The sequence below is a fragment of the Oncorhynchus tshawytscha genome, linkage group LG08, assembly GCF_018296145.1.
Source record: "Oncorhynchus tshawytscha isolate Ot180627B linkage group LG08, Otsh_v2.0, whole genome shotgun sequence".
NCBI lineage: Eukaryota > Metazoa > Chordata > Actinopteri > Salmoniformes > Salmonidae > Oncorhynchus > Oncorhynchus tshawytscha.
Genome location: NC_056436.1, coordinates 60,864,679 through 60,876,168, shown reverse-complemented (window position 1 = coordinate 60,876,168; position 11,490 = coordinate 60,864,679). Strand labels below are relative to the sequence as shown.

The window sequence follows — 11,490 nt, the reverse complement described above, 5'->3', positions numbered from 1 at the left end:
TCAATAACAAGATACAACTAGCTGAAACAAGAGACATACTATTCCCCGCATGGCAGCCTCTTGTTGCTAGCTATCAGACCGTTTAAAAATCATTACACCACGAGGCCTTGTGCCCCATTGATGCGAGTACATCATTTTGGTGAAGTTGTCTGGCAACCAGTCTACTGTACATGTATGGGGTAGTGGTGTACTCACTGCGTCGGTTGCGTCGGTGTTGAGGGGAGTGGGACTGGGGGTCTGGACTGCTCCTCCCTGACTCAGTGTCCTCGGAGCTGATCGACGCCCTCTGCTGTTTGCTGTGGGAGAGACAACACGACACAATCAATTTGTATACATTTTATTGAACCTTTATTTAACTAGACTTAATCAATGAGCGAACTCATGGTCCAGATAGAAGCTGCCCTTAGCCACAGATCTAACCTTTACTCATTTCAGAGGAACATCTGATCCTTGATCTGTGGTTAAGGACAACTTCTCATCTCACACCACCATGATGACCTTTCAGCCGCCAGCCAAACAGCCCACAGAGCAGCAAAACAGAGTACAGCATATAGCAACCATGTGACCAAGTGCAACCAAGTTCACACTGAGACACATGCTGGCGCATGGAAAGATCTGGTTTCCATTTAACAAGACCCTAGTTCGTCAGTGTATTAGGAGGTCCATATTTCTTGGGTTTGAAATAACTAGTATAATTTAGTGACATTTCAGTTATATTCAATCTCAAAAAGCGAACCCCATCTTAGAAGCAGTTATGGTGCTGGAAACATGAGGAAATCAATATGTTTTTTGTTTAGCATTCCATGCTAAATTGAAATTCCCATGCAAAGATGGGTGCAGTCATTTGGGGTAAGATGTCTGAGATGGAAGGCCTGTTGGGACATTGGTCCCTCAAGACATGAAAACCACATCTGGCGTTTTATGAGCCGAATGGAGTCTGCTATTAAATGGGTTGCAGATGACGGTCAGTATGCAAACACAGCAGCCCTGTGGGTGGTTTAGGTCCCCAAGCTGGGCCATGCCGAGCCTGGCCGAGGCATGCAGAGCTGGGCTGAGTTTACCACTGAGCGTCAGGGCGGGTCAGTGGCGCTGGGGGCGGGGTCGGTTGGGGGGCGGGGCCGGGGGCGTTGCCGGGGGCTTCGAGGGTGTGGACTCCGGGAGCGCAGACACTGAAAGACATTGGCGGACAGCGAGACAAAGTCCAGCCCCGGCAGACAGCCCTTAGGAGCCCCTCCGGACAGCCGCACACCCCTGCAGGGGGGAGGGGAGGAGGGAGGGGACAGCAACCAGACAGCAAAGGAGAGAGGGGAGCATTCACACACATCTTCTCTTCACACATCAGCTCCTCAACCTTCTTCCCCTCATTTTCTATTTCCCAGTTTTATACCTGCTTGTTGATATGCTCCCCAACACCACATATCATAACCGTCTCAACAGGTCACATAACTGCCTGCCACACTCACACCATCAGTGGGGAGCTGCTGTGTCTTTTACACCCAACATACCTCTCAGACAAGGGCGGAGACAGTTGAATGTGTTCTGGCATCTGGTTGTTGACACAATGCTCATCTGAGAGAAAAAGAGAACCAGAGAGAGGATGTCTGAGGTGAATTAAACCAACTCTTTGTTGGGTGTGCTTTGGAGAGTGATGTGAGTGACATCCAAAACCTTTAAGAAGTTTCTGCTGGTTGGTGAGGATCCTTCGCAGATCATTGAGCCAAGCCATCTTAACCTCCACTGTGGGGGCCTGGGAGATAAGAATAGAACACAGTCAATGTATGGTAACAAAACACAATGACAAGATGGACAGAATACTTATTTTTTTGTGAAGACATTTTATTTGCATCTTACAGGCATGATTTCAAAATGGCACCACAGTAACATGACACACATTTCACTGTAACAATACATAACAAATCATAACATGGCATGAAGTTGACAAAGAAGGCACAACAAAGAACAGAACAACACACAGATGACAAACAAGTCAGTGGGTGGTGGTTATTGTCTAGAGTGCTTGTGTGGTGAACATACGCTGCTTCTAGGTGGCATGAATCATTTCAACAGTCACTTCACAGAGTAGAGGTAGTCCTTACCTGAACTAAGTACACCTCCTCCCTGCCACTGTACCAGATCTCAAACTTTTTCACATCTCCCTTGACATTCTCTGTAATCCCCACCGCACTCATCTGTCAGGACACACACACACACTGACTGTTACACACACACATACTGATTGAACCTGGGGCCTACAAGCACTAGTCATGCATCACACATCAGCCACACGTCAGCTACACGCTACACGGCTGGCCCAAACACCTCCGTGTGATCGCAGGAAGCTCAGGGGCTCAATAATAAATCAAGAGGAGAACATCAGGTGGTGTGACACCATCCGCCATGCCCTGTGCATATTAACACACACACTCGCCTTGACACACAAACCAAAACAAACATCCCACTGGAGACAGTTCTGAAAGGCAGCACATGTCAGAAAGTACCGCCTTCACATACACACACACCTTGAGACAGTGCTTGAAGCTGTAGGAGGGGGTCTTGTCTGCACCCTCTCCATGCTCCTCCCTGCGCTTGCAGAAGAGCAGGGCTCTCTCATACAGGAACAGGTGTCTCTGCATGGGCTTGAAGCGGGCCAGCTCCTTCATACGGGTGGGGCCTTTCTTATGGCTGATCCACACACTGAAGGAGCCCTGCATCAGCACCCGGCCCAGGTCAGACAACTCTCCCTGGGTGAACAATACACAGACAGGGTCAGAGACTGGCTCATACACAATTCAACACATAGGGACTGGTTTAGTTAGTTAATCTAATGCTACACATACTGACAGAATTGTATAAATTGCCAATATACTGTATGCTATGATCAGATTCAACCACTTTGCTGTACAGTGTCAGCAGCACCAGGAGGCCCCACCTGGTAGCCCGTGATGGCGATCTGATGCATGGAATCATTGACTGACTTGAGGAGGTCCAGCATGGCTGCTAGCGCCCCCTGTAGCTCCGAGGTCCCCTCACAGCCTCCTGGACTGTACTTCAGTAGCTCCTAGCGCACGCACGCACACACCCACCCACACACACACACCAAACACACACACCAAACAAACACACACCAAACAAACACGCAAATCAATGTCTGGTACACATCAATATCTGATAAAAGTTGAAATCCCAAATTCTCCAGCTGTACTATAAAATAATAGTTGCGTGTAAGATTTTCCTTATTTTGTCATTTAACAGGGACTAACACAGGAAAGAAAATTGGTAGCAGTCCCCATTAACCAGATGGGATTTCTCTGCAATTTAATCTGTAATCCCTAATGTCATGCATTCAATTCATTGAAACGAATGTCCCTCTGTAGAGCTAGGTTATGTAAGAGTGCTGTTACCATTTACAGGATTTTGGGACATTGAATTATGATAAAGGTTCCACATGGTTTTATCTACTATAGAGACACTGCAATAGTGGCATGGTGTGCTGGGTAGAGGTGTGTGTGTCATACCTTCAGTAGTAGCTGGTACTTGGTAAGGCGTTGTACTGGTTTCAGCAGGTAAGAATCCAGGCCCAGTTTGTGCTCCAGCTTCTTCTGACACTCCTGTAGAATATGTCGAGGAGGGACAAGATTGGGAAGGCTTTAATACTGCTTTACCACAACCCGTGAATCTATTTAAAGTAATATGTCATTTTGTGCCATTAAAAAAAATGAATATTATGGCTAAGTATCAATAGGGAGCAGTAGTGGGCTGACAGACAGAAACAGGCTTCACCTGGAAAAAGGCACAGTCGGAGAATTGCCTCCACAAGGACTCAGAGCGAGACTTATTCTGACAGTAACACTCATACACCTGGAAATTCTCCTTCTGGAAATACACACAAACATTTCCAATGACCCACCATCCATGCAAGACAAACACACATATACTGTAGGTAAAGACATTGCTCAGAAACAACCACAGACATGTACACACACACACACACACTATAGACTTTCCTCACCCGCTCCAGAAAGCAGGCCCCTACTCCCTCTGGGGTCTCCAGGCAGCCCTCCAGGTCCTGCAGGAACACCCTGTCGAAGCAAGAGATCATGAGTCAGAGGTCACAGACATGTTAAGTCAATAGGTCATACCCTAACCACACACAGCAGCAACCATCACCACACAGTCAGCCTCACAGTAGGCCCCATGTCCTGCCCTCCTCCATAGTTAATGACTGGGGTCACCCACACAGCTGTGCCACTGAGCCCCCTGTGTCTGCAAGTTTCCTCTCTCGTTTGCATAATCAAATGCTTGTTTGAGCAACTCATATTTAACACCAGTTAGAGAGGCTCTAATTGGCTTAGGGCCTCATGCAGTCATTCAATTAAGCCATTCAGCCCAGCAGGGGAGCAGGCCCAGCAGGCAGGATATAGAGAATGCAGATCACAGGAGGCGGCTCATAATAATAATGTCCGTAACGGAGCGAATGGAATGGCATCAAACACATGGAAACCTGATGTATGATACCATTCCACTAATTCTACTCCCGTTATTACCACTAGCCCATCCTCCCCAATTAAGGTGCCACCAACCTCCTGTGATACAGACAGAGCCACCAATAAACACTTGAACTAACTCACACAGCTGGATAGAGGAAACTGGCTTGTATACTGAACAAATATAAACACACCATGCAACAATTTCAAAGATTTTACTGAGTTACAGTTCATAGAAGGAAATCAGTCAAGTTAAATAAATAAATTAGGCTCTAATCTATGGATTTCACATGACTGGGAAAACACATACAGTTTGCATCTGTTGGTCACAGATACTTTAAGAGAAATGGGCCTCACAATGGGCCTCACAATGGGCCTCACAATGGGCCTCACAATTCCATCACGGTATTTCTGTGCATTTCAATTGCCATCGATAAAATGCAATTGTGTTCATTGTCTGTAGTTTATGCCTGCCCATATCATAACCCTACCGCCACCACTCTGTTCACAATGTTGACATCAACAAACCGCTCGCCCACACGACGCCATGCACGTGGTCCGCGGTTGAGGCCGGTTGTAGGGACTCCCAAATTTTCTAAAACGACGTTGGTGGCGGCTTATGGTAGAGAAATTAACATAAAATTCTCTGGCATCACCTCTGGTGGACATTCCTGCAGTCAGCATGCCAATTGCAACCTCCCTCAACATGTTAGAAATCTGTGGCATTGTGTTGTGTGACAAAACTGCACTTGTGTAATGATCATGCTGTTTAATCAGCTTCTTGATATGCCACACCTGTTAAGTGGATGGATTATCTTGGCAATGGAGAAATGCTCAATAACAGGGATGTAAACCAATTTGTGCACAACATTTGAGAGAAATACGCTTTTCTTGTGTGAATGGAACGTTTCTGGGATTTGTTTTATTTCAGCTCATGAAACATGGGACCAACACCTACATGTTGCGTTGATATTTTTGCTCAGTGTAGCTAGTGTACAGGAGACATGGTTGATTTTAAGATGAAGCATTAGTTCATAGAGGCTATGTGGATGCAATGATTGGAGTCTCAATGAACTGTGAGATTGAATCAAACAACATTAATGACAGTGAGGATCCTTCCTCTAAACCACAGGATACATGTGTGCGTGCGTGTGTGTGTGTGTCCTTGCCTGCTGTGGAAGTTGTAGATCTCAGGCATGTTTCCAAACAGGATGTCTTTCTTACTTTGCAGGATGGGGGGCAGGAGCCCTGAAAGGCCTGGATTCTCCATCTCTCCCCTGTATCCCTACACACATATATACACACACACATCAGCATAGAGAACTCTGGAGTAATCCAGAAATGGTGAAACGCTGCTGTGTATCTTCTCACCAGCAGCACTGACAGCAGCTCCTCCACATAGACTCTCTCTGTCTCGATTAGCTCCCTCATCACGTGACTGTGGAGGTGACAGGGCCAGAGGGCCTCATTAGTATTATGTCTGAACATAAGGAATCAGGAAGACTGCAGAGGGATAATAAAGAGGATGAGTAGACAGACCGTTTGAGAAGGTCTGGGCTGTCCTCTCCCTCCAGGCTGGAGAGCAGGGAGCTCCTATTCTCCTGGTAGTCATGCATCACCTCAATCTGAGACAGACGGGTCAAAACAGAGACAACCAGGATTAACATCCTCAGATAACACAGATTAAAGAAGGAAATCCACCTCAAGCCTTTATGACTACCGAAAGATTACCAACTGTAATGTAAACATCACAGCTGTACTGTTGCCACGGTGACATTCATAGTGAGGTGTGTGAACTGCGGCAGTGTTTAAAGTCCTTTCTCCACTGTGGTTATTCACTTTCTTTAATTTCTCCACGTTTACATCATCCTTTCCTCCATCTCACCTTTCTGGAGCCGGGGCTTTTCCGTGACGTCCTCTTCCCAGGAAGTGATAGATCGAAGGAGAACTTCAAACCGTCGACCCCTGCAAAAGATGACCTCTCAGCTGAAGTTGATAATGATGTACGTTTCTATGTGTTTTGATAAAACACAAGACCTGTCTGGATAACACGTTAATAATGGTGATAAAACACAAGACCTGTCTGGATAACACGTTAATAATGGTGATAAAACACAAGACCTGTCTGGATAACACGTTACTAATGGTGATAAAACACAAGACCTGTCTGGATAACACGTTAATAATGGTGATAAAACACAAGACCTGTCTGGATAACACGTTAATAATGGTGATAAAACACAAGACCTGTCCGGATAACATGTTAATAATGGTGATAAAACACAAGACCTGTCCGGATAACATGTTAATAATGGTGATAAAACACAAGACCTGTCCGGATAACATGTTAATAATGGTGATAAAACACAAGACCTGTCCGGATAACATGTTAATAATGGTGATAAAACACAAGACCTGTCCGGATAACATGTTAATAATGGTGATAAAACACAAGACCTGTCCGGATAACATGTTAATAATGGTGATAAAACACAAGACCTGTCCGGATAACATGTTAATAATGGTGATAAAACACAAGACCTGTCTGGATAACATGTTAATAATGGTGATAAAACACAAGACCTGTCTGGATAACATGTTAATAATGGTGATAAAACACAAGACCTGTCTGGATAACATGTTAATAATGGTGATAAAACACAAGACCTGTCTGGATAACATGTTAATAATGGTGATAAAACACAAGACCTGTCTGGATAACATGTTAATAATGGTGATAAAACACAAGACCTGTCTGGATAACATGTTAATAATGGTGATAAAACACAAGACCTGTCTGGATAACATGTTAACAATGGTGATAAAACACAAGACCTGTCTGGATAACATGTTAATAATGTTGATAAAACACAATACCTGTCTGGATAACATGTTAATAATGGTGATAAAACACAAGACCTATCTGGATAACATGTTAATAATGGTGATAAAACACAAGACCTGTCTGGATAACATGTTAATAATGGTGATAAAACACAAGACCTGTCTGGATAACATGTTAATAATGAGTATAGTATATATGTGCTTTGATGAAGCCATGACGATACAGCAGTTGACACTACCTAACACTACATTACCCAATAGCGCCATCACTACAAAGAGCAGTTGCTTGTGGCGATATGACAATGTAGTGGTTTGATAGGTCCTGTGGGACCTGGATGTCCTATCCTCACTTTTTTATTTATTTATTTAACCTTTATTTAACTAGGCAAGTCAGTTAAGAACAAATTCTTATTTACAATGACGGCCTATGAACAGTGGGTGCACTGCCTTGTTCAGGGGCAGAACAACAGATTCGTTACCTTGTCAGCTCGGGGATTCAATCTAGCAACCTTTCGGTTACTGGCCCAACGCTCTAACCATGAGGCTACCTGCCGCCCCAGTACCCCTAAGGATTGATTATACTGCTGGGCCAAAACAGGTAGATCTTTAAATCAGGTCGAGCACAAACACTGTGGGCTTCCTCATTACTGGATCCTGTAGTTGGTTGCTTTGACTACTTCACTGCAGGGCTGGAGAGACGTGTGTGAAGCCCTGGGCTGTGGACAGCTGGATGATGAAACATGTACTGTAAACCTCTCTAGCCCGAAGCAGTCAGCTATACAGTCTGATGCTGTTTAATCTACTGGGACAAATGTACTGAATCAAGTGCGTGCGTGTCCCCTACCTCCTCTTACCATGTTTGGGGGAGAATAGTGGGGACTTGGAACGGGGTGGGTTCTCCGGCCGGGGGGCCACCAGTTGAATGGGACGGATGTGTTTATCAGCCAGCTTCCTCAGACAGACCTGTCTGTTGTGGATCATCTCCTGCACCGCTGTGTGCTTCTCAAATGTCTTCCCTATCTGGACCTGTGGAGGACGAAGAAAGAAGGGGAGGGGCTTAGAGGATTTATATGGAGCCAGAACCTGCAGTGTGTCAGCAAAACAGTGTTAGTGGAACAGTGTTCACTAAATAGGCTTTTATAGTTATGTAATGTATTATGTGTATAGAAAGCCTTGTGATGGATTATACACTGATGGTTCATGAGAAGCATTACAGAGGGCTTTTCTCTTTAAACCATAGAGCTGTTTGTGAATGAGAGACACTGGTTGGTGTTTAACCTGTATCTCTGGGGTGAGGACAGACTCAAACTCCACGGCCAGGAGGTCATGTCCTGAGCTGAGGAGAGACGGAGCCCCCTCCAGGAATCTGTCTATGTCCTTCAGAGCAGCCTGGGCCCCCTCCTTAGACTGGAACTTTTCCACCAGCTGCTGGGCCAACAAGTAGGCCCCGTCGTCACACCAACTCTGGGCCTATGGTGGGGACGAGACAATGTCATGCACACTGACCAATCATAATCGGCTATACGTTAGCACTTGACAGAGAATAAAGGTAACCAAATATATTTCAGTGCATGGTTTTGTGCCAGCATTTCATCTATGCAGATCAACAGCTAAATACTCAAATCAAATGGTATTTGTCACATACACGTGTTTAGCAGATGTTATTGCGGGTGTAATAACAAAATGCTTGTTTGTGTTTGTGTGTGTGCTCACCTGTGTGTATTAGTGTAAATAAATGTGTGTATGTGTGTGTCCTCTACCTGATCCAAGCGTAGCATCAGCTGGTAGGTCTGGGAGAGGTGTGTGTGTTTGGCCCTCAGAGCCTTACTGAGCGTGTCACAGCGGTGACGTAGCTCGTTGCAGCGCTGCACGATCAGGGCCATGGCGTAGTGGTGACAGGCTGCCAGCTGGTGACCATGGAGGATGATGGTCTGGGCACGGGCCATCTCCTCCTAGCAACACCCAGGACACCACTGTCAATTACATACAATAACATGCAGGAGGTCTACACACATACAGTATCACCATAGCAAATACAATTCAATCCTAGCTCCACAGCCAATGCTGTTACCAAAAGCACGTGAGACCCAGAGAAGACGATCTCTGCCAACCACCATTTGTAGGTCAGGTCTTGAGGCTTAAGTATACACTAAGTGTAGTCTTGGTGTCCTTGATCTGATGAGGGAGTGTGTAAAAGGTAAATACTGACCTGTGCGTGAGCCTCCAGGCTGTCCAGGTCCCTGAGTGTCTGTTCTGTCTGAGTCAGCGTCTCCCCTGACAACGACACCTCCCTCTCCTGGGTCGCCAGACGCTCCAGAGACAACTCCATCTGACCACAAGAGGAGAGAGAGACATTAGTTCCATACATATGCACCTCCCAACTTCAAAACACCTCATCCAGTATCCAATCGAGCTGTACACCCCATGGGTATCGTCAAGAGTTGCCTCTCGGCATAGGCCAATTAATCAACAATCCATCCATGACGTAAACGGTCGGTCTCACCTCCTGGAAGCTGTGTTCGTATCTGAGCAGCTGGAGGTACTGTTGGAGCTTCAGATGATGCTTCTCAAAGAAGCCGTCAAAGGCTGACTCCATGTCCCTCAGCTGGGCTAGTAGCCTGAAGACCAGCAAGAGATAGGTTGTAATATATGGCCACTCTATAACATTTAGGAAGACGGTAGTATGATTATCCCTCTGAGGTTATCTACCTCTGCACAGTCTCCCAGTCCAGCCTGATATCCCATAGTGAATCCTCCTCTCTCCCAGAGGCCTCCAGGCTAGCCAGCAGGTGGCGACCCTCCTTTGATACAGACCATATCGCCTCCTGTACAAGACAGACAAGAAAAAAGGCTATAAAACATCAGTGGGTCAATGTAGACTAGATTTCAGTTAGTCTGCCGCTGATACGAGACTGTCACACATTATCATAGAGCCTAGCGTAAAAGGTGTGTGAAACGGAGTGCTGCAGTTATACCTTGAGTTTCCTGTATTTATCAGTGTGGGTTGAGAGGAGGTGTACGATGGCGGTGCCCTCATCTGGCAGCTCTGTCTCTGCCAGCTTTGTGCCAAATGCCTGCAGCATCTGAGCTATGTCCTTAACTGTCACCGCAAAGCTCTCTATGGCCTGGAGGGGAGCCAGAGAGCACACAACACAGGGACGTCATCACAGTGTTTCTACATTTATACTCTGACGTCATCACTCAGAACGGTGCAGACATACAGGCCAAGTTTGAATGTGTCTCGCCACATCAGACATGTTGTAAAATTTGTGCTGGGGTTCTGAGTCGCTGCATGATTGATGGTATGTAAGTTTAAAGTATGTATGTACTGTTCTCAGGACGATCCAGTCACTGTGGCAGTAATCCAGGGTTCCACCAAACTCTGAGGTCAATTGATTCTCATCAATGTATCTCAGTAGGTCTGTCACAGAGCTCAGCATCACCACCTAATAGAGGAGAGATATAATAATGGACACATTATTGACTGCGTTTAGTACTCTGTACATGTGTGGTGAAGTGTTGGATTTGGTAAATGATCTGCCTTACTGGCATCTTGAGCATGAAGTCCTCCTGGCTGAAGCGGAAGCCCAGGTCTGTGACGGTGCGCTGGAAGAAGCTGGTGGGTCTCAGCACCAGCACCAGGTGGAGGTTCCCAGGGAAGGAGGCCTGGAAACAGGGGGGGGGGGAAGAGGGACACCATCACTGATGGACAGTGAGCCCTGATCTAGAGCTCTGACAAACCCTGGACCATGCCTTTTACTCAAAACCAGGCCAATCTGTTCACTATGAAAGGAAGGGACTTCTGGATGCATAGCCATCATCTGTTCACCCTGAATGGACATATTGACAGCACTAACAAGCAATCAGGCTCAGGCAGACAAAGCCTCTCAGTCTGACCCACTGTCAATTAAAGGAGGAAAGCTGGACCTATCCTGCCTATCACAGGTGTATTGAAGTTGTCGTCAATAGAAAATGGCTTCACTAACCAAGAGGAGACAGTAGGTAGGCTGAATTCTATTTAGGGATGAGGCTTTGATTGAACTTCAGAGCGATTGTCAGCAGCAGACATCACAAGTAGAGCATTTAGGATGACAATCTTATTAGCTCAATTTGAAAAATAATTCACACCCATTTTTATCAAATGACTGTGGTGATGCAGGTC

General features: G+C 45.9%; 1 protein-coding gene across 4 annotated transcripts in view; it reads right to left on the bottom strand.

Annotated features, from left to right (window-relative positions):
• The window catches only part of mcf2a (MCF.2 cell line derived transforming sequence a), a 32,651-nt gene that overhangs the window by 4,641 nt on the left and 16,520 nt on the right, over nucleotides 1–11,490 (bottom strand). For 3 of the 4 annotated variants that reach the window (XM_024429240.2, XM_024429241.2, XM_024429243.2), the window contains 21 exons: nucleotides 10,875–10,994; nucleotides 10,658–10,774; nucleotides 10,304–10,453; nucleotides 10,038–10,153; nucleotides 9,832–9,946; nucleotides 9,538–9,657; nucleotides 9,089–9,280; nucleotides 8,607–8,798; nucleotides 8,183–8,354; nucleotides 6,370–6,449; nucleotides 6,024–6,109; nucleotides 5,856–5,922; nucleotides 5,654–5,769; nucleotides 4,010–4,079; nucleotides 3,781–3,873; nucleotides 3,516–3,608; nucleotides 2,930–3,058; nucleotides 2,520–2,741; nucleotides 2,097–2,189; nucleotides 1,506–1,747; nucleotides 196–296 (listed from right to left, as the gene is read on the bottom strand). In XM_024429240.2, coding sequence (XP_024285008.1) covers nucleotides 196–296; nucleotides 1,506–1,747; nucleotides 2,097–2,189; nucleotides 2,520–2,741; nucleotides 2,930–3,058; nucleotides 3,516–3,608; nucleotides 3,781–3,873; nucleotides 4,010–4,079; nucleotides 5,654–5,769; nucleotides 5,856–5,922; nucleotides 6,024–6,109; nucleotides 6,370–6,449; nucleotides 8,183–8,354; nucleotides 8,607–8,798; nucleotides 9,089–9,280; nucleotides 9,538–9,657; nucleotides 9,832–9,946; nucleotides 10,038–10,153; nucleotides 10,304–10,453; nucleotides 10,658–10,774; nucleotides 10,875–10,994 — 2,686 coding nt within the window. The remainder of the gene's footprint in view (nucleotides 1–195; nucleotides 297–1,505; nucleotides 1,748–2,096; nucleotides 2,190–2,519; nucleotides 2,742–2,929; nucleotides 3,059–3,515; nucleotides 3,609–3,780; nucleotides 3,874–4,009; nucleotides 4,080–5,653; nucleotides 5,770–5,855; nucleotides 5,923–6,023; nucleotides 6,110–6,369; nucleotides 6,450–8,182; nucleotides 8,355–8,606; nucleotides 8,799–9,088; nucleotides 9,281–9,537; nucleotides 9,658–9,831; nucleotides 9,947–10,037; nucleotides 10,154–10,303; nucleotides 10,454–10,657; nucleotides 10,775–10,874; nucleotides 10,995–11,490) is intronic. The other variant, XM_024429242.2, reaches the window with a different exon arrangement.